We start from the raw sequence: 22,148 nt of genomic DNA on the forward strand, positions 1-22,148 counted from the left end.
AGACGTGAAGCGGGGGGGGGGGGGAAGGACTATTTCAGCAGGTAAGCCCACCCAGAAGCAGGGCAGCCTCAGCACAGGAGGGAGGGGTCTCAGCCACTCAGAGGCCTGGGACAGAGGGCAACACGGGAGGGCCCATGACAAGGACGTCCCACCCTACAGCCACCACAGACTGCAGCTTAAACAGTCACTCGGGTGAGTGCCCAGGGCAGGAGCATAGATCCTGCACTAAAGATCCTGGAAACAAGACACCAAGCCCAACGAGCGGGCTCAGGGTGGGGGTGGTGGAGGAGGCCGGGCCTCTCAGAAAGGTGCTGTCTAGGGAAGGGTCAGGGGATAGGTGGGTCGGGACAAGAAATACAGAGAGGGGGGCAGGGGGGCGGAGGCTGCTCAGATCTGCCCAGCTTCTTGGTTTGGTGAGGCAGGAGCCCCACTGCCCTTCATCCACCCACTAGGACCCTCAGAGCAAACCCTCAGACCCTCAGCCACGTCCTGAAATGGGGGTTGGACAAAACTGTGGCCCAGGTCCTGGGGGGCAGCCTGAGAGGAGGCCACCAGGACGGCTGGCCTGAGGTGTCGGCCAGTCCTCGCTGGCTCACCTTGCTGTGGGCGTAGACCACAGACCCCAGCAGCTTCCAGGTGCCCCCTCTGCGGTCCATGCGGATCATCCGCAGAATCTGCAGGAAGCGCAGGCTCCGGAGCGCGGATGTGGCGAAGACGTTGCCCTGGGAGCCGGCGGCCAGCACAGCGATGGAAGCAATGAGGACCATGATGTCTGTGGGAGACAGGGTGGGGGCTTGTGGGTGGAGGTGGGGCCAGATGCCTCCAGCCGTCCAGGTTAACCAAGGGCAGGTGAGGCTAGGGCCACCACTGTCCTCCACACTGCTAGTGCCCTGCCGGAGTACCAGGACAGGCTGCCCGGTGCCCTGTCAGCCCCACTCTGAGAAGTGATCCCGCCCTGTGCCCACCCCTGGCCTCCCGGGTGCCCCAGCTCCTTGAGGGAAGGGGAGTCAGTCCCTGTGCCTCTATGTGGATGGCTCCTGCCCCCGGCACCCCCGTCATATCTCACCGATCACGCAGAAAGGCTTCCGGGCAAACTTGAGTCTCCCACGCCAGCCACGGTACCGGCAGCAGCAGCCGGCCGCCCAGATCCGCACAAAGTACTCCACCCCAAACACCACAATGGTGACGATTTCCTGCAAGGAGGCCACACTGAGGACCAGGGCTTCAGGGAAGGGCTGGGGCTGGATGCCCCAGATGCAGGAGGTGCCCTCTGTGACTGCAAAGCATCAGTCCCACACGTGGCTCCAAAGAGGCTGCAAGGCGAGCTGGCCTGCCTGTCACTGGCAGCCCTGTCAGGCCACCCCAACTCCCCCAGGAAACCATGCTTGCTGGACACACCCCAATCCTCTGACGGGGGCCACTTGGACACCCAGGGTCTCGAGAGGGTGGAGGAAGGCGGGAGGGCGAGGGGAGGTGGAGGAGGAGGAGCTGGGTAGCCTGCCGTGGTGAGGGCGCGGGGTGAGGGAGCTGTAAGACCATGGTGAGTCACCATGGAGGAGGGGAGAGGGCTGAATCACACACAGCCTATGGGGTGGGGTACGACCTGGGGTTGCAGGTGGGGAGGGGAAGGGAAAGGTGTGGGGGTTGAAGAACACAACGACGACACCCACGTCAGGGATGGGGGTACTCGCTGTGACCATCATATTTGGAGAACATCACCACACACCAGGGGCCAGGGTACAAGGAGGGGGATTCCTGCCCTGGGCGCTCTCCCTGGACCCAGAGGCCAGGCCCATGCAGGAAGATGGGGCTGGGGTCAGAGAAGATCCCAACATCAGAAGCCAGGAGCATCGAGGACGCAGGGCCACACCGATGTCCACCAGGCTCCAGTGGTACCTTTGGCCCCTGCCACCCACCCACCCTGCCTCCCACCCGCCCTGCCAGCCCACCTGCCCACCCGCCCTGCCTCCCACCCACCTGCCCACCCACCTACCCACCCGCCTGGCTGGGGGCAGCGCTCACCAGGATGTAGAGGGCGCCCTCGGAGCTCTTCTCGTACTCCTTGATGGTGGAGAAGACAGACAACACCAGGCAGGAGAAGACCAGCAGAAACCTGGGCGGGAGGTGTCGGGGTCAGCCAAGCTGGCCTGGCACTTGGTCTCGACAGGGTCCACTGTGGCTGTGTCTACAGGAAGCTGACCCCACCTCCCGTCCCTGCCAAGAATCACCACAGGAAAGGCACCACCGTGGGAAGAGCAGCGTGCTTTGTCCCAGCCAACAGGAGATGCAAGCTGCATGTCCATTGTGACAACACACTGCCTCCCATTCAGACACAGGACTTGGAAGACCCAGAGCCCACAGGAGTCCCTGCACCACCCCCAAGAGAGGGACTGCTCTGCCATGTTCTCTGCTGGGGTCGTTTCTTCAAAGTCAGTTGGGGAAGCCAGCTAAAGTTGCTCCAGGAGGCTCCAAGCCCAGCCACCCTAGGCTCACACCCAGGAGCAGCCCCAGGCTGCTTGTCCCCCAAGGGGTGAATTCCCTTCACCCAGAATCCTCCCTTCCTTTCCACTCCCAAAGCCACCACCCTTTTCTAGCCCTGATCCACTCTGGTGTCCCCTGCCTAGGCCCTGCTCCCCCTTATGCTCACCTCCAAGAGGAGCCATCCCCAGGATGACCCCCACCTGCGGGTGCTGAGGCGTAGGTGCAAACAAGTCCACGTTGGAAAGCATTTCGTGGTGGAAGAAGTGCAGCGTGAGGAGCTCACATCACCCTCCCATGTCCCACCCACCGAACAATTTCAAAGCAAACCCCGAATGACACAGCATCGAGTCAGTACACATTTTTGTGTGCATTTCTAAAACCTGCAAACCAAAAACCCAACCAGCTCGTCGAGTCAACACCGACTCATGACAACCCCATGTGTGTCAGAGCAGAAATGCGCTCCACGTATCAATGGCTGATTTCTCAGAAGATCGTCAGGACTCGTTTCCAAGGTGCCTCTGGCTGGACTCAAACCACTAACCTTTCAGAGACTCTACAACATGAACCAGAATGGCATCACCCGTGACGAGTCAACAACCACTCCTTAGAATCATCGTACACCCAGACTCAAAGCCACCACACAGTTGAGAATGTGCTTCTGCTGGGAAATCAGCATCCACACCAGGGCCACACGTCACATGGCTGACATCACATAGCTGACTTCACACGGCTGATGTGTCCCCCAACTCTCCCACAGTCTGCTGGGTTTCTCTCCTTCTCCTTCCCTGCTGCCATGCATTCGCTGAAGGAACTGGTCACCGGTTCCCACGGGATCGCTGGCTGCAGCCCTGGTGCCGGGTGCCACGTTCCCCTGTCCTGTACTCCTGAGTGTTGCAGTTGCAGCTAGAGGACCACAGATTCAGGCGACTTGGGCAGGACACAGTGTTCGCCACCAAGAGGCTCAGACGTCACTCTTCAAGTCTGGATCCATAAGGCTTTCAAAACTGCATCATGGAGTTATCCTATAGCACCTTCTTCATGGCTTAAGTAGAAAACCTTTATAAGAGGAACTTCTAGAAAAAGACCACCACCTATTTGGCCACACTGAGGGGTAGATCATACAGGAGGCAGTAAATGCTTGCTCCTTTCCCTTTTTTCTGTGTCAGTTTCCAAGCTTGGATTGGTTCCCTGGGATCTTGAAATGAGGCTGATCAGGTTGTTTTTTCCTTGGTGGGATCATTATGAAGTCATGGTCACTTAGGCCATTAGTGTTATTCTCATCGATGCTCAAATCTCCCACTGAGAGCTGCTTTGCGAGAGCAGCTCTGTGACCTGTGGACACCAGGGTTCAATTCCACGTGAGCTAACTTCTTGACACCCCAAGCCTTTCTCTGGGATATCACCCTCCAGGGCAGGGGGGAGGGGAATGAAAACACTCTGTCCTGGCCAGAAAGACGCAGGTCACTGGGGCTGGGAGGGGACAGAGGCCTGAGTCTGGGCTGGTGCTGGAAGCGATGAGGGCTGCCCAGGCTGAGCATGGCGGTGCACACGCTGATTTATGCCCAGGAACCACCACAGGGAGGAACCAAGACCTCACGCTGGGTGCTCCCTAGCTCCCAGTCACAGGCCTGCACCCCCACGGACAGCCGCCTCCCTCAGGTCCCCTTTCCCCCAGCCCTTGGACGGCAGCAGGAAGGGCCCACCAGCTTCCGACTGCTGCCTGCTGAGGGAAAAGCCACTGCGGCAGCAAGGCCAAAGCCCAACTTGGAAGCATCACGGGAGCATCACGCTGTGCTCGGCGTCGGGCACCACAGCACCTCCTGGATTCCGTGTGCGAAGTGCATCCCCAGCAAGCTCCCGGGCGCCGATGGTGGCTAACAGCCCCTCCATGCTGGCAGACAGAGCACACACGAAGACACACTCCACTTCAAAATCACAGTTAATTTCCTTTGCTCGTTAGCCAATTTATTCAATTAACTGAGCCCTGGGAAAATGCTGTGCAGACATCTCATTTACCTCAGATCCCAATTCCTCTGTTCGCTTGGTTGCGTCTTCTCCTGACTCAGCTATGGGGATGGGCATGCTGGTGTTGAGTGGGTTAGCCCCAGTTGAGGACAGCAAAGTCTTCAGTTCCAGGCCAGGCCCTGGGCGTGGGAGAAACGCCAGGAAGGAAGGGCAGTGGCCGTCAGCAGTGAGGAGAGAGTGCAAACATCGCCTACTGCAGAAGGGAACTGGAACCAACTCACAAAGTGTGATGGGTGTGGGACACGAGGGCACCGTGGGAGCCTCCCTGAGGAGGTGTCCACTAGGGTGGGTCCCACAGAGTGCAGGGTGATTGGCCCGCCCAGAGGGGAGGAGGGGAGGTGAGAAATGAGGCCAGAGAGAGGCCAGCCGCCTGCCAGGGCCATGGGGGCAGCCCCCTGCTCCAACTCTGAACTCCATGCTGTCCAGGAGGGCAAGCCCTCACATATACAAAACATCCCTCCAACTTAAAAAACGAAGACCAAGGTGACCAGGCCCTCTCAGCTCTGCTCCCTGAGGGCAGCTCTGATCAGGCATCTCAAAACATCCTGGAAACCCTGGGGGCAGGGTAGGCACTGACCTGGCCACAATGAACTGACCTGCAGCCCTTCCAGCCAGCAGTGACCAGAATGTATGGGGCCAAGGTGGGCAGGTCAGGGAGCAGATAAATTACCCAGCCAGGCCACAACAAAGAACATTCCCACTCTGCTTGGCTCCCTCCCACTGCCAGCTCTCCACCAGCGCCAAGGACCCTCTTCAGAGAAGCCCACCTTGGGTGCCTACTCTACCCTGGCAGCCCCACCCAGGCTCTAAGATTTGTTTGTGAAATTTTCAGAACAGATGGCACCGCCAGGGGGTGGCTGGTGCAGTGGAGATGACATCGCCCACAATGGCCGCTCCCAGCAGCGAGGAAGAGGAAGGAGAGACAGAGGCAGCTGTGTGTGTTGGGGGGACAGGCATCCTGGAGCTCCTCCCCAAGAGACCCATCTATAAGGACCAGCAGAGCCCCAGCAGTGCTCACAAGCTACTCCTAGGCCACACAAGGACATCCTTAGGTCCCCAGGACTAGCTGGCCAACAGAGCAAGGGAGGAATATCTCGAAACTTTGACCAATTCCCTCCCTCAGCCAGACAGGAAAAAACACCTTTATTTCCAGGCCTCTTTGGAGCCCTGGTGGTGTAGCAGGTAAGAAGAGTTCAGCTGCTAACCGAAATGTCGACAGTTCAAATCCACCAGGTGCTCCTTGGAAACCCTACAGGGCAGTTCTACTCTGCCTATAGGGTTGCTATGAGTCGGAATTGACTCAACAGCAATGGGTTTGGTTTTTGGTTTTGGTCTTGTCTGGAGGCACCTCCAGACCGGAGGCCTCCCTGCCTGGGCAAAGTGGTACCCTGGAAACACACCCATTCCAGAGATGGGGAAACTGAGGCTCAGCGAGGCTGGTAGGGGGCTCTGCTGCTCTCCTGACATGTCCCAGAACCATGAGGCCCATGTCCTTAGGGAGCGGGCAAGACGACAGGAGAGCCTGCTGGTCTCACCCAGATGTCAGTCGTGAGGAAAGGACCCACTGACCCTCGTGCCTCATGGTTTCCAGGTACAGCGTCCTTGGTGACAGGGCCACTTCATTGGGGTCCGGTCACCAGGGAAGCCCCCTGCAGGCCCAGGGCAGGCACGAGGTGCCCCTTGGCCACTGGTGGAGGGAGTGGTGCCTGGCTAGCTTCCCAGCCTGGGTTACTCTGGTGGTGCTTTCATTCCAAGTGGGACTTGGTGCCTCCTCAGTTCCTGCCACCCTGGGCTCCAGCAGTCCCATGAGTTGGCAGCTGTGGATCAGAAGGAATCTCCCCTCCTCCTTTCTCTTCCTCTTGGCAGAGAGAACAGAGGTGTAGGAGTGCTGCATCTTGGGAACACACTCTAGCACCCCCCATGACCCCCCTTAGAGACCTGCAGCAATCCAGAGCTTTCCACCTCGGGCCCATCCTCTACAGGACCTAAAGGAGTGAGAAGGCTTATCTTGGAACTCAGATGTGGGCCTCCTCATTCTTGCTTCCTCCCAGAGTACAGGACAGGTGGGAGCAGTCTGCAGCTCCCCCAGCAGCCACCCTTAGTTTCAAGGCTCTGATTCAGGATCCGATGCCAGTGTCCCTCCAACACCCACTGACAAGCCAGTCCCCGGGGGTCCTGGCTGAGGAGGCCCTCCTCCTGCCTTCCAGCCCTGGAGTGCCCAAGCCTCAGGGACTAAAAGGCCAGAGCCGCCTGGAATGGAGGCCACAGCAGCTTCCCCACTGATGATGATAACTAATTCGGCTTCAGGAGGAAGGGCTCTAAGTGGTTGCCAAGGAGACATCCAACGGCGGGGAGGGGGGAGGGATCTCCCATGGCCCTGGGCACCCCTCAGCTGAGAGGTGGGAATGAGCTCGATGCTGGCTCCCCACTTCCCGGATACTTCCCGGGATCCTGTGCTCCCAAAGAACCCCCAAGTCACAGGACAAGCCCCAGGGAGGAGTGGGGACCCCGGACCTAGAGTAGACAATGTCTTTATCAGCAGCAGGAAGGGACCTCAGCCAGGTGTGAGGAGGACTTCCGAGCAGAAGCAGGATCCCCTCTCTGGAAACCAGGTCCCTGTACCAGGAAGGGCCGCACATCCTGTCCAAAGAGGGGCATCCTGACGGCAGAGAGGAGGGAGGCAGGGCGCGTCCACATGGGTGTGAGGGAGGGACCTGGTTGGGGAGGAAAGGGACATGGGGTCAGAGGGACCCCGTGGGTGGTCCACAGGAAGGGGCCACACCCACCGAGGTCTCAGCAGGCCCTGCGATGGAGGAGGCTAGGAAGACCCTGTGTGCGCGCGTGCGCCCTCCACGTGCCTGCGCAGGCATCCGTGCCCCCGCAACACTCGCGAGAGGGGCGTGCCCACCCACCTCCTGTGTGTGACTCCCCAGCATCTCTCCCTGCGCCTTCCTCCAGTCTGATTGTGATGGAATATTGTTCTTCCCGGAAAACCCGCAAAGCCGCTGCCTGGGGGCGCTACGCTCCTGATGCCACTTTACAAGGGGGCGAGGGGGTGTGGCCTGAGCGAGAGAGGAAGGTAGGCCCAGGGGCGGGGCCAGGATAGGGAAAGGGGGACAGGCGCGGTAGAGGGGCGTGGCCGGAGGGGGCAGTGGCAGGGGGCGGGGGGGTGCAGCCTGCCAGCTTCTTGGCAGGCCGGCACAGAGGCTCCCCCGCGGCGGGGCTGCCGGCTCATTCCTCCGGGTATAAGAAATTCTCCCATCGTGTTCCTTCCCCAAAGAGCTGACTCCTTTTTCCCCAGGGCTTGGGAGATGGCTGGGGGTTATTAATCTCATTTTACATATTTAATGAAATAAAAATTTAACAAGCAAACGGCGGGGTGGGGGGAAAGGAAGAGCATCAGCAGCAGCCTTGCTCTGCAGCTCCGCATGGGTCCCCCCTCTCAGGCAGAGCTGGACCGGAGGTCCAGGAGGGGCCCCAGACATGGAGGCCCCCACGGCCCCTGCTAGCACCAGGCCCATTAACAACCCTGAAGCAGGAAGGTGCACTCTCCCGTTTCACAGATGAGAAAACGGAGACTCAGCAGTAACTCGCTAGGGCTCTCCAGGGGTCCAGGAGGTGGCTGCAGAAGCCCAGCTCTGCATCACCGTCTTGCCCCTCTTCTGCCTGCGGGGCTTGGTGCTGCCAGGGTCTCCTGCAGAACCCCGCTCCTCAGGATCCCCCACTGTAAGCGAGCAGGCCCATGTGAGCTGAAGCCCAGGAGAGCAGAGCAGGTCGCCCTGGTCCCTGGGGACACCACTCTGCCGCTTGTCCATTAGGGCTGCAGGTGGCAAGGCCAACCCGGAATCTAATCTCGCCAGCCTAACTGACTGCTCCACTCCCGTGCCCAATGCCACCTCCAATCTCCTGGGGTGACAGGAGCTGGCTGCTGACAGCTGCCCCAAGCATAAACGGGCACGTGGGTACCAGGGAGACCCCGCCAGGCTGCAGAGCAGGCACACAGCCCCCTTTCCTGGAACATCTGCTCCAGCTCCGCCCTCCTGCCTCACCCTCCAGAAGCCCCCTCCCATCCAGCTGGGCACCCTGAGTCGCAGGCTCCGAATCAGAGGTGAAATGAGGTGACAGGGGTGAGTACCTGCGACCGTGCCGCGTACACGGTTGTTGTCTAGTTGGTTCCGACTCATACAGACCCCATGTACAAAAGAAGGAAACACTGCTGGGTCCTGCGCCATCCTCACAGTCGTTGTTATGCTTGGGTCCATTGTTGCAGCCACTTTGTCAGTCTATCTCGCTAAGCGTCTTCTTCTTTTTCACTGACCCTCTACTCTACCAAGCATGATATCCTTCTTCAGGGACTAGTCCCTCCTGATAACATTCCCAAAGTATGTGCGATGAAGTCTCGCCCAGCAGCCCACCACTCAGTAAGTCCCCAACCCTTACGAGGTACAGTTCCTGGCTCAGCATTTAAGGCCTCCACATATGGCCCGTGCCCCGTCTCTCCGCTCCTGCCGGGCCAATCCCCCATCCTAGGGCCCTGGTGGCCACACCAGCCTAACATCCAGGGCAGAAGGCGCTCTTGGGGGCCCCCTTGATGCCTGTCACTGCGCAGTGGCCCTGGGTGGCCAGGTTTCTCAGAAGCCTCAGTGGTGGGCTCTCTCCAGGGTGGAGGGCGGCAGCGAGGCTCAGAGAGTGGGTATAGTGCGTGATGGATCACTTTCATATGGCCTTTTAGCCATGGTCTTGTAACTCCTACCAAATGATCGGGTGAGAGTACACGAATGAGGCGCTTGTGGCCCACCAAGAGGATTGGACATCTTGCTTGTGATGCAAATAAGGTGCATGGCATCCTTGTAGAGGTGGGGCCATGCAAATAAGGTATATGGAACCCTAACGAGGGGACTGGTCAGTTTTGCCATCCCAGAAGGCTTAAGATAATCCATCTCTAAGGTGGACAGGGCGGACCTCACTACCGCTAAGAGCTAGGAGTGGAACGCGTCCTTTGGACCCAGGATGCACGTGCTGAGAACCGACTAGATCCAGAAGACAGACAGAGAGAGCAGTAACACTGGAGACAGTGCAAGATGGCAGGGAGCGGGAGCAGAGAAACGGCAGCAGCCGAGGCAGCAGAACCAGGAGACCAGCAGCAGATGGTGTGCTAGGCTTCCTAGCCCACAGTGCGAGAAAGCCGAGCACCTTCAGGCAGGAGGCTTGTTGGCAGAGTGGGGTGCCTCTGGGCACTTGTCAGTGGAGCTAGGCTTGCTGACCCACAAAGCGAGAGAGCTGAGTGCCTTCAGGCCAAGCCTTACTGGCACAATGGGGTGCCTCTGGGCACTTATCGGTGGGGCTAAAGTGTTTTGCAACATTTGCTGGAGCAGGGCTGAGGCCAGGCTGGCCCAAGAGACCTGAGGAACCAAGGGGCTGAGGGGCCAAGGGCCAGGGAGAGGCCTGCCTGTGGGCATGGCCAAAAAGCTGTCCTGACCAAAGAACAGTATCCTGAGTCGTTTCTGATCCTGAATTAACCTGTTACTTCTCTAATAAACCTCGTAACTGTGAGTACTGTCTGTGAGTTCTGTGTGGCCACTGCAAGGAATTATTGAACCCAGCAGAGATGTACAGAGTGCCATGGGAGGGACGGCTGGTGTCAGAACTGGTGAAAAGGTTGGAGAGAGAAGGCATGTCTGACCTCCGCCTCATAGGAATCAGTCTCGGGCTGTTGATCTTGATTCTCTCTCCTCCCCTTCCTGAAGTTAGAGGAGGTCAGATGCCCCACCTTGATGCCATTTTTAAAGCAGGACCCTGCCCCTCCCCACACATCATTCCCAAACCACTTACCCCATTGAGATTCAGAAGTGAAGGTGCACAGGACCCCCAAGTCCCCGAGGGCCCCCCAACACAGCTTCGGCAACCACAGTGCCCTCCCCAGGAGGCATCAGCCCCTTACACACCGCAAACCTTGCTGAGCCCTGTGGGCCACCCCTCCCAGGAATGGCTGCATGGGAGGTACAGCACAGAGTGGTGGCTTCCAAGGGCCTGGAGAAAATCCTCGCTGAGCACAAGGTAAAAGGCCATTTCCTGGTGCCTTCACCTGACTTGGCACCTCCTGCTCAAATTCCCCTGGGGCCGAGGTGCCCACACAGGCTCATTTGCAGGCCACAGGTGCTGCACAAAGGCACAGAGGTGCGGCCAGGTGGACTTACTTGAGTGCCCACATCCCCCCCCCGCCCGTCCCACATCAAAGGCATCCAGCTGCACACCCGCCCCATCCCTGGGGTCCACTCTGCAGCATCTCTGAACCCCCCACCCCTAAACTACCCCCCTCACCCTGGGCTTTCCTCTCTGCACCCCTGGGTCTACTCGTTTGGCCAAGACTCTAATCCCTGCTCGCGCCCTCTCCCAACCCCATCCCAACGCGGCATATACGAGTACTCGATTCCTTCTCTTGTGTGGCTCTCAGCTTGCTGCAGCCCTGAGTACACAATCAAGCAATGTCAGCAACCCAATGTCCACATGGGGGCTGGAGAGGGATGACGGCCCCCAGATGGTGGGGACAGACCCAGTATCCACAAGGGGGCTGGACAGGAATGACAGCCCCCAGAGGGTGGGGACAGACCGAGGCATATCTCATTTCATGTTCCCATGATAGAGTGCTAACACAAAGGAGAGTCACAAAAGAACCTGAGTCCTGGTCTGTTTAAGAAATGCAGAAGGAGGAGTAGACCAACCAAAAAAAACCAACTGCCGAGGAGTCCGCTCTGACTCACAGTGATCCCACTTGTGTCAGAGTAGAGCTGTGCTCTGCTCCATAGGGTTGTCAATGGCTGATTTTTTGGAAGTAGATCACCTCTGGGTGGACTCAAACTTCCAGTCTTGATTCACAGCCGAGCATGTTAACCATTTGCACTACCCAGGGACTCAGAGAGAGGTGTGGAGGCTCAGAGCTGTATCAGAAGGACAGGGTTCTTCCTTGAACATTTCTGCACTTTCAAAGTTTCCTACGATGGATATGGATTATTGTTGTAATCAGAAAAAGCAAATACACTGTGATCAAGTGTGTCTTTCAGAAACAAAGAGAGAAGTCGCAGCCACAAGAAGCAGCCCATTCCCACAGCTCAAGGAGTTAGTTCAGTGCCTGCTCGCTCACTGCCGGGGTCAAGATGCTTGATCTCCTCCGCAGGATGTTAATTCAGCTCTCAGATAATTAAACTGCATGCACTGGTGAGGGCCACCTTGGACAGGCCACTGGGATGCTGACTGGGAAGGAAGAGCCTCACTGAGTACAAATGGCTGGGTCTGGAGGAAAGATGGAGCAAAGGGTCCAGGTGTCTTTGCCCCACCAGGTCCTGGCCATCCATGGCACACCCTTTGGAAACACCAGCCCCTTCCCTGCAGACAGCCAGCATCAGGCCAAGCCCCCCACTCTCCGTGGAGCTAGGCTGATACCAACCTAAGACTCTCCAGGAAGCACTTCTGAGACTGATGAAGCTGTGGGCTCGTGTTCAGCACCAAGGCCAGCGCCAAGCCCGGCCCTCCAGACTCGCCCTCTCTCCTCAGGGTGCCCCAGTCCAGCTCCAGGAGTCCTTCTCTTCCCCCTCTCCAAGAGCCGGATGTCCTTGCCCCCAGCCCAAGCCAAGGGCCCACCATTTGAGCCATGAGAGGCGAAAGTAGGACCACAGAAGCCCCATCCTCAGCCCCAATGTTTTTCCATAAAAACGTCTCTCTTTAGTCAACAACAGGAATAGCATACATTAACTTTTTGGCATATTCAGTCCAAGGAAAAATGCCATTTGGGATGAGAAAATGTTTACAGTAACAGACAACTTCCAGGAATTTATCCTACAGAGCCAGGCATGGAGACACATGCAGGGGTGTTCAGGGTGGTACTGCTGGGGTGGCAAGATCCTAGACAGTGCCCCAACATCACACGAGGAGACAGCCAACACCAACCCACGCCGCAGCCCCCACACGGCACCTCCACACTCTCAGGCCCATCAGTCTCAGACAAACTAGAGCAAAAAGCCCAGAGCAGTGTGTGCCGGGATCCAGTCATTACACGGCATGTACACACACATACATGGACACAGATGTGATACATGCTGGGATGAGCCTGCAAAGTGCATGTGGAAGAAAGACACTGGCAGTGACAGGTGACAGGAAAGACAGGGCAGAGCAGAGTGGAGACGTACTTTCTCCGAGTCTGATCTTATGTGTGGAGGTGTTTTCCTCGGGCCCATCTTTTCTATTTATGCATGTGCATGCATACGAGTGTGTCTGTGTGTCCATGCGTGTGCGTGTCTGTGTGTGTGCATGTGTGTATCTGTGTGTACATGTGCCTGTGTGTGTGCATGTGTGTGAGTGTGACTGTGTGTGTGCATGTGTGCCTGTGTGTGCATGTGTGAGTGTGCCTGTGTGTGCATGTGTGAGAGTGTGCCTATGTGTATACGTGTGTGCCTGTGTGTATATGTGTGTGTGCATGTGTGTCTGTGTGGGCATGTGTGTGCATGTGTGTGCATGTGTGAGTGTGCCTGTGTGTATATGTGTGTGTATGTGTGAGTGTGCCTGTGTGTATATATGTGTGTGAGTGTGCCTGTGTGTATATGTGTGTGCCTGTGTGTGCATGTGAGTGTGTGCGTGTGTCTGTGTGTACATGTGTGTATCTGTGTGTACATGTGTCTGTGTCTGTGTACATGTTCCCTCCCAGGGAACAGACCAGACAGGACCTGGGGGAGAGGAGCAGCCCCTTGCTCTGCATGTATCACTGAAGCATCTAGAAGGACGTCCCCTGCAAGCAAGGGCAGCCTAGACCAGGCACTGACTGCCCTCACCCGGCACCAGTCCACACCAGCCGGGGGTGCCAGCTGCCATCATAGATGATGAAGTGCTCTTTGGAGACACCATGTTTCCAGTGGACTCCACTAGGGTTTTCTGGAACAATCGTTGTTCTGTACCTTCACAAGATTATTCTCAGTAATCCAAAAACTAAAACATAAAAACCTAATTTTATTCAAGCCCAGTAACCCAGGACAGCATGATAGAAATCAATTCTGGAGCACGTTGGAAAATTAAGATCAGAGCCTGGGCCCAGACCACCTCCGCAAAGCAGAGCAGTCATTGCCCCAAACCATGGCCTCCTCTGCAAGATGCCGGAAGATGCACCGCTCTGCCCATCCAGCATCTCCCCCTCTGGCCATCCCTGGCTGCTGGGCGTGGGACAGATGCTCCAGGAAGCTGGCCAGCAGGGGAGAATGTAAGGAGCCTTCTTGGAGGGGCCACAGAGTAGGCTTGCCCCACCTGCCCTGAGCAGCACTGCGACCTTGGGCAGGTCACATTTACGTGTGGTGGAGACATAAACATTCATACACTGGTGGGAAGGTAAAATGGTGCAGCTCTTCTGGAAGCCAGTCAGGCACTTCTCAAACTTAAAACATGGAGTTACCATCTGCCCCAGCAATTCCACTCCTAGGTACAGCCCATTGCCATCGAGTGGATTCCGACTCATAGTGACCCTATAGGACACAGTAGAACTGCCCCACAGGGTTTCCAAGGAGTGGCTGGTGGATTCAAACTGCTGACATTTTGGTTAGTAACCAGGCTCTTAACTGCTGCGCCACCAGGGCTCTTCCTAGGTATATACCCAAGGGAAATGAAAACACGGGTCCACACAAAAACTTGTAGACAGATGTTCACAGCAGCACTTATTCACAATCACCAAAAAGTAGACACAACCCAAATGTCCATCAACAAATGAAGGATAACGTGTGGTCCATCCATACAATGGAATACTATTTGACCACAAAAAAGAATGAAGTCCCAAGACATGCTATGACATGGATGAACCTAAAAAACATTACGCTATGTGAAATAAGCCAGGCACAAAAGGTCACAGGCTGTATACTCCATTTACGTAAAATGTCCAGAATAGGGAAACCCCTAGACACAGAAAATAGATTAGTGGTTGCTTAGGGCTGAAGGGAGGGGGTGGGAATGATGGCGAAAAGTACGGAATTTCCTTCTGGGGTGATGGAAATGTTCTAAGGTGATTGTAGCGATGGCCGCACAGTTCCCTGAAGACACTGGGAACCACTGACTCGCACACATTAAGTGGGTGAGTTGTACGGGTTTGTGAATTAAAGTTCAATAAAGCTGTTATAAAAGCAACTGACAGATGATCTGCAGCACTCCTTCTGGGTGTGACCCCATGTGGCTCCACCTGCCCTTCTCGGGGGTGTTTTTCGCACCATGAGCTTCCCTTCCGTTCCAACATCACCTTTCTTTCTGAATGGCGTATAGAGAAACCCCACAAACTTGGTAAGGTCAAATTATTTTATAGCCCTTTGTTCTGACGGTGTTGGTCCTAACAGTTCCCAGTGAGAGCTTACAGCTTAGTCTCCGGAGCAGGGGCAGACAGGTATGAGGTTGAGGCTGTCTAGGACAGGGCCTCATGGACACAGGTCCCAGCATCTCACCCATGAGGCCCCAGAGCACACCCATCCAGGCGAGGCACCCCGTCCATTTGCTCTCTCCAGCCCTAGTTCTTCCTGGATGAATTAAAAGCATGGTTCATCCTGTCTTCAAAAAAAAAAAAAGAAAGAAAGAAAATGCAGCCATCTACTTCCCCAACTCCGACCAATTTATTTGCTAAATGCCTTCCGGGTCTCCTTTCCCCTCAGGCTCTGCGGTTACAGCTTCCTAATCTCACACGCGGCCTTTAGAAATCACCGTTTCCCTGCCAATGGCCGTCACTTGCCTGCACCTCCCTCACCTGGGGAGCACGAGAACAACCACACTTCTCCACACAGTTCGCTGCTGTACCCCGGAAGAGAGCTGCGGAGAAGGCAGAGCTGACATTTCACTCAGGACAGACACTGGCATTTCAACAGAGGGGACTTAACACTGGGCTTGGATGGGGGCAAACTTGAGAAATTTCTAGAACCATCAATATTTCATAACCTCCACTGCAGAGCGGGAGGTGATGCTCTCTGGGGATAATCTCAGGCCACATACACCCTCCGTTCTTCCTTGGATCCAACTCCATGGCTTCAGCTTTTGTTGGTTGAACTGGACAGGCACCCCCAGCCACACATAGGACAGTGCCCTTTGAGCCGATGGCATGGTCCAGCAGCACAAATGAGGGGTCATGTGAAGAAGTTGCTGGAGCTGCCAGAAAACTGTTGTCGGAAGCACAGTGGACTCCAGCCCTGCAGACTGGTGGCAGTCTCCAGCGAGGGCTCTCAGGACTCCATCTGAAAAGGGAACCCAGCCTCCTGGGGCACGGTCGGCTAAGTCATCCAAGTGGGCCCATCAGGACATGGCTGGACACCAGGTGGTGCACAGGCTCTTATAGTCCCTCTTGTACAGCCTAAGGGGTTCATCAGTAAGACCTATCCACGGGGTTGTTTTCAAGCCAAATTGTGTCTGTCCTGCATGCATCAAGGATGCTGGGAACACGCGCCAATTGCTGGAAACAGGAAGGCACTGGGGCAGATGCAGAACAAACAGTTTCCGTTTTAGGAAGATGGCTGTGTCTCCATGGCCAGTCCTTGGACAGACACATGCAAGCCTTCAGAAGCCACAGGACCAGTCACCTGTCCAAACACATGATCTCTCAGACAGCATCCCCGAACTATGTCAGCAAGGGGCAGCCTCTAACCACTGAGACTGGCAGCCTGCAGAGGCTTGGCTGAGGGGCGGATGGCCAGGAAGCGATATACAACATGTGACTTCATCCCTCACACAGGACAAGCCTTTCACTCTGCTGGACATCGACAAGGCCCTAACAACAAAAGCTACTGGCCTTTGGACCACTCACTCGCAGGTGCCACGTGCTGTGTTGAGTGACTCGTGTAGCTCCAGGCCCAGAGCCGTCGGAGGGTATGATGTGGTGTCACTGCCTTGCTCATGGACTGGAAGCTGGGCTGGGGGCCAGGGCTGGCACCAGGAGGGGCAGGGTTCCCGCCAGCATTAGCCCCAGCACAGGCTCAGACTACCCGTGTGATGATGTATCTCCAAAGAACACCTGGGGCCACCAGGAGCTGGGAGAGACCAGGCAGGGTCCTCCCCTAGAGCCACCGGAGAGGGCACCGCCCTGCCGACGCCCTGAATTCAGGCTCCGGCCTCCAGAGCTGTGAGACACACATTTCTGTTCCTAAGCCACCCAGTTTGTGCTACCTTGTTATAGCAGCCCCAGGAAACAAATGCAGAAGTGAGTAAGGTTTCTTCAAAAACACTCCAGAGTGAACCACTTTGGGGATTGGAGCTGGGCCCTCCCACGTGGTGAGCGCTCAAGGTACCCAAGGCCTTCCTGCCAGCAGGCCATACTGGGCCTCCTTCTGAGTTTCTATAAAGACTAATTTGAATATTTGACTCTACAGGAGCCCTGGTGGCCCTGTGGCTCAGGCCGGTAACCAAAAGGTCAGCCGGCAGTTTGAATCCACCAGCCGCTCCTTGGAAATCCTATGGGGGCAGCTCTACTCTGTCCTCTAGGGTCGCTAGGAGTCAGAATCGACTGGTTTTTGTTTTTTTTTTTTTTTTAACAAAACCGAGATTTTCTCTGCTCTAATCTGTGAAACTGTCAAGTGGCGACCTTCCTGTTACCTGACAGATATAAGAATGTTTACTGACGGCCACTCTGCAGTGTAATGAAATATAGTGACGAAAAATTATTTTATGATCACGGACTAATTTCACTTTATTTGGCGAGGGTAAGAAAACAGGCAAGGATGGCCTGAGGCCTCCAGATAAACCGAGGGCCCAGAGGCCCAGGTTTCCATGGAAACCGCCACTCTCTGGGGGTTTTCACCTTTTGGGAAATTTCCATGAGATTCTCCTAGGATTCAATTAATAGGCGCATCCTCTTCCCTCCCCTAGGAAGGCCTGCAACTTGGACAAGCCCATTTGGACACCCTGGGCTCTCTTGTGGATATACAAAACACTCCGTCCACAATGACTGAGGCCAAACTCAGCCCTGCAAGCAGCCACTGCTCCCATCTGTGTTGGGGGCACCTCGGGCACCTTGCCCCTCACCATCAGGAGAATGGACATTGCTGGGGGGGCCAAGGTTGTGGGCCTGCCCACCCCAACCAGCCACTCTGAGGCCATGGCCTTGGCCTCAGAGCTGAGCAAAGAGGTGAGGGCAAGCAGGGGTCAGGTGGCCTGTACTTGAGCAGCTGGGCCCCAGACCCCCTTGGAGACTGAAGGAAAGTCCTCGCTCCTATTCCCTTTGCCGGAACTCAGCCAAGCTGCCCGCCATACTCCCTGCCCGCTGAGCTCTCTGCAACAGCAAAGACTCCAAAGGCAGTCCTGGATACAGCTCTGGGGCCCGACCCCCAGAAAACAGGTTGCCACGAAGCCAGGCTGATGAAGCCTCCATGGCCACGGCGCAGGCCTGGCCAGGCATTTTCCTTCTGGCCTGTTTTAATCACAGCCTCATCCTGGCAACTCAGAGTGGCTTTTGCATCCTGAAAAGTCTGCAGGCTAGACCCTCAAGGCTCTCGTTACTGAGGCTGAGTCCCCTCTTCTACATAAACAAGCAACTCTGGCCACTTACTCAAAAAATCTCTGCCTCAGTTCCCCCATCAGGGAAAACAGGGTTAACACACCCCTCTCACAGGCATGCTCTGAAGGATGATGAGAATTGCTCCAAGCCCAGCACACAGCTGGTGCAGACAGCACGCAGTTCCCTCGCCTACACATTCGGAGCACCCAGAGGAAATGGAATAACTGCCCACCGCCATCACGCTCTCACAGGGCACCCTCATACACGCACACGCTCTCACACGGGCACCCTCACACACATACACACTCTCACATGGGCACCCTCTCGCATACACGCTCTCACATGGGCACCCTCACACACATACACACTCACACATGGGCACCCTCACATCTGAATACACTCACATGGGCACCCTCACTCGCATACACACTCTCACAGGGCACCCTCACGCACATGCATGCTCTCACATGGGCACCCTCACACACATACACACTCTCACAAGGCACCCTCACACACAGGCACCCTCACACACATACACACTCACCCCTCAGTCTGGCTGAGCACTTGGTTGGAGCCGTTTTCCCAGAATCCGCTCCTCACTCCCATCCCAAAATGCCTCTCCCTTACAAAATGGCCGAGCCAGGCTCCCCGTGTACCTGGTCCAGCCGCGGCAGAAAGGATCTAGCGCTGGCACACTCAGACTGTGTAGCCCAGAGCACAGCCGCACACACACACACAGTGGTGTGTGCACACCCAGGCACAGACGCCGGCACACACCACCACCCATGTACACGCCGACACCCCCGGGAAGCAGGAGTGCCTGGAACACGCGGCCTGTCTGGGCCTGGCACCTGGCCTGAACGCTGCCAAGGGGGTCTCAGGGCGCGGTGCTGGGGCGGGGGTGACAACCGCACAGGCACCTACCTGCTCCTTAGCTTTGTGCGGGCGAGAGGGGGCCCAGCTAGCACACGGGGGCCGGTCAAGTGCTCTCAGCCTTGGGGGCGGGGTAATGTTTGGACCCCTCCCCCATTTCAGCAACCCAGAAGCTCACCCCAGGTGGAGAGCGAGAGGTTGGGGGGTGATGGAGGAGTGGAGCAGGCCCCTCCTCTGCCGCCCCCACTTCCTGGGACACCCTGAGCAGCCAGAGGACTTCTAGTCCGATCCCGCGGCAGCGCCCACCTCCCTCCCCGCGGGCCCTTTGTTCCGCGCAGCGGGCCTTGGCGAGGGGTGGCTCAGCTGAGAGGGGGCTGGGGCGCCGTGCATTCCCCTTCTTGCGGGGGAGGGGCTGATGCAACCAGGCAGGCAGCACGGCGGGTGAGGGGACAGGGCCCCCAACCCAACCTAAACACCCGTGACCCGCGAACTTGTGAGGACAAATCCTTCATCCCTTGGAGCGTACTATCCAATTCCTCCTCAACCAGGGACACAGTCCCGATACAGATCCTGGTGTGACAGACTCGCGCAGGCGGGCACCCACAAGCTACCGCAGCTGCGGCGCACCCTCCGGCACCCAGATAGTCTGCAGCCAGGCTCCGAGCAGCCCCGGGACTCCGGTCCCCCAGGACCCTCCCCAACTCCACGGTCCTCCCCGATCCCCGGCCCTCGGGCCCCACCGCCTCTCCCAGGTCGGGGGCCCCCAGTCTCCCCTCCTACCCTCCCTAGCTCCGGGCCCCTTAGCTCCCCACCCCCGGCCCGCCCGCAGCTCACACGTAGGCGTGGTAGATGAACGCCCAGCCGCGCGGCCGCTCGAGCACGTTGTAGAGGAAATTCTGCAGCTTGCGGTAGAAGGCGTTGCGCTTAGGGGGCTTCCCGGCGCCGGGCGCGCGCGGCTTGCTCAGAATGCTGCCGCGCTTGGAGGCCTCGGAGCCAGCGATGAGCAGCGCGCCGTCCCGCGTGGAGTCGGGGGCGCCGGGGTCCAGCCCCACGAAGCCCACCTTCAGCTTCTTCTCCCCGCTCGGGCCGGGGTACACGCCGCCGTTGCGCGACTTCTGCACCATGGTGCTCGGCGGCCCGGCGGGCGCGGTCAGCGGGGGCGGCGCAGGGCGGGCGGCGGGGGCGGGCGCCCAGACCCTCGGCTCCGGGGCATCTTGGCCGGGGCGGGCAGCGGCGGCTCCACGCTCCTGCCCGCGCCTAGGCAGCCGGGGACGCTGCGGCCACCTCACTCCGCGCGCGACTGGGCGCCGGGCCCGCGCCGCGCCGGCTCCGCCCGCCGCCTCGCCCCGCCTCCCGTTAACCCCTGCGACGCCGTGCAGGTGGGAGGTAGGGAGGAGAGGGCAGTGCGTCCGGACAATCCTCTTCCTGCCCCGGCCAGCTTGCGCGCTGGCATTGAAATCCTGCCCCTTGGTCACCTTTGAAGGGCCACTACGTGGACAGAACCAGGCAAGGGCCCCCAACTCTCCCTGGGACGCCAAAGGGGTGCCAGCGCCAGACCAGGATGATTCCCGCCGATGGGCCCACGACTGGTCACCTCTGGCGACCTTGGGCAGGGGAGGTTCAGCCTTGAGCTTCCGGGGGACCTGGCATTATGAGTCGGAATCGACTCGAGGGCACTGGGTTTTTGGGTTTTGAGGCCTTAGGTGAACATGTTATCAGGAGGGACCAGTCCCCGGGGAAGAACATCATGCTCGGTAGAGTAGAGGGTCAGCGAAAAAGAGGAAGACCCTGAATGGTTGCACCGACACAGTGGCTGCAGCAGTGGGCTCAAGGATAACAGCGACTGTGAGGACGGCACAGGACCAGGCGGTGCTTCCTTCTGTCGCACTTTGGTCCCTACGAGTCGGAGCCAACATGACGGCATCTAACAAGACCCAGGTCCAGCGGGAAGTACAGGATGCCATCTGGGGAGGCCTGAAGAGGTGCTTGGAGCTGGTCAAGAGGAGTCCTGGGAGGGGACATCCAGAGGAAGGGAGATGTTTGCAAAGACCAAGGCAGATTTGGGGAGGAGGGGCCGAAGGGGGCGGAGCCTGAGAGACTGCAGACCCCGGAAGGGGCAGGGCAGGGGCAAGGGATTGGAGGGTGGGCTTGAGGGCAAGACTGAGACAGGGAGGCCCGCGAGGCTGCTGGTGCCACAGCGCAGGGCAAGGAGGGGTGTTTCCTGGGAGGCAAAAATGAGCACCAGGTGTCCTGGGACGGGTCCCTCTGGAACCTACTGCTGGGAAGCCAAAAGGACACATTTCTTGGACCCTGGGTGTTCCTGCACACTGGGGATGCTGTGACGTGGGAGGAGTGGGCCAGCTCCCCCCACCAAGCCTAATACACACACCTGGAATGGTGCTGGCTGCAGGTCCATCTCCACACTGTAGCCAGTTCCCTCCCTCCCACCAGGCCTTCATATGCACACCTGGAATGGGTGCTGGCTGCAGGTCCATCTCTACACTGTGGCCAGTTCCCCCCCTCCCACTAGGCCTTCATATGCACACCTGGAATGGTGTTGGCTGCAGGTCCAACTCTACACTGTAGCCAGTTCCCCCCCACCACCACTAGGCCTTCATATGCACACCTGGAATGGTGTTGGCTGCAGGTTCATCTCTACATTGTGGCCAGCCTCCACGTCAGGCCCTCCCTGGCCAGTCCAGAGAGGAGGCCCCTTGGCTTAGTAGTTGGCGCTGTCTTCAGGCCCCCTGGGCTCAGACAGTGGCACCAGCCTGGCCTCGGTTGCCACACTGTGTGTGTTCTTTGGTTTCCCAAGCCAGTGCCCGCGTGACCCTTTTTGTTGTTTTTAATTAGGCTGAAAAGATAATGATTGATCCAGGCACAGTTCTAATTTATAAATCAACTAGAAGGTCAGGGGATGGACTGAAGTTCACACAAGCACAGTGCATACCACACACACGCACACACATACTGAGCACACACCTGTGCACACGCACCTGTGCAAACACCTAGTCCCAGGGGGCACACTCTGACCACTACCTCCCTAACTATGCCCATTCATTAGCTATTATTACCAGCAGTGAGTGGGTGTTCCCCCAAAAGCAATGTTTCCTGCTTGCAGCCATCCTCGCTGAGCCTCCTGAGCCAGCTGCAGGCCGAGTGGTCAGTTCAGGGGCAGGAGAGGACCTGATGCTGTCCTCAGAGAAGAAAGGTGTCCCACATGCACCTTCCTGCCTAAGCTAGCTCTGCACAATGGTGGATACTCTGCTGGGCTTTG

The 22,148-nt window shown here is 57.5% G+C and overlaps 1 protein-coding gene across 3 annotated transcripts in view; it reads right to left on the reverse strand.

Moving 5' to 3' along the window:
* KCNQ2 (potassium voltage-gated channel subfamily Q member 2) overlaps positions 1–20,021 on the reverse strand; it is a 58,179-nt gene extending 38,158 nt beyond the window's left edge. For 2 of the 3 annotated variants that reach the window (XM_064276345.1, XM_064276344.1), the window contains exons 1-4: positions 19,706–20,019; positions 2,023–2,113; positions 1,067–1,193; positions 597–772 (exon numbers count right to left, since the gene is read on the reverse strand). In XM_064276345.1, coding sequence (XP_064132415.1) covers positions 597–772; positions 1,067–1,193; positions 2,023–2,113; positions 19,706–19,995 — 684 coding nt within the window. In that variant the 5' untranslated portion in view covers positions 19,996–20,019. Of the gene's footprint in view, positions 1–596; positions 773–1,066; positions 1,194–2,022; positions 2,114–19,705 lie in introns of all 3 variants that reach the window. The other variant, XM_064276346.1, reaches the window with a different exon arrangement.
* Positions 20,022–22,148: the final 2,127 nt, after the last annotated feature.

The sequence above is a fragment of the Loxodonta africana genome, chromosome 24, assembly GCF_030014295.1.
Source record: "Loxodonta africana isolate mLoxAfr1 chromosome 24, mLoxAfr1.hap2, whole genome shotgun sequence".
In the NCBI taxonomy this organism is placed as follows: Eukaryota; Metazoa; Chordata; class Mammalia; order Proboscidea; family Elephantidae; genus Loxodonta; species Loxodonta africana.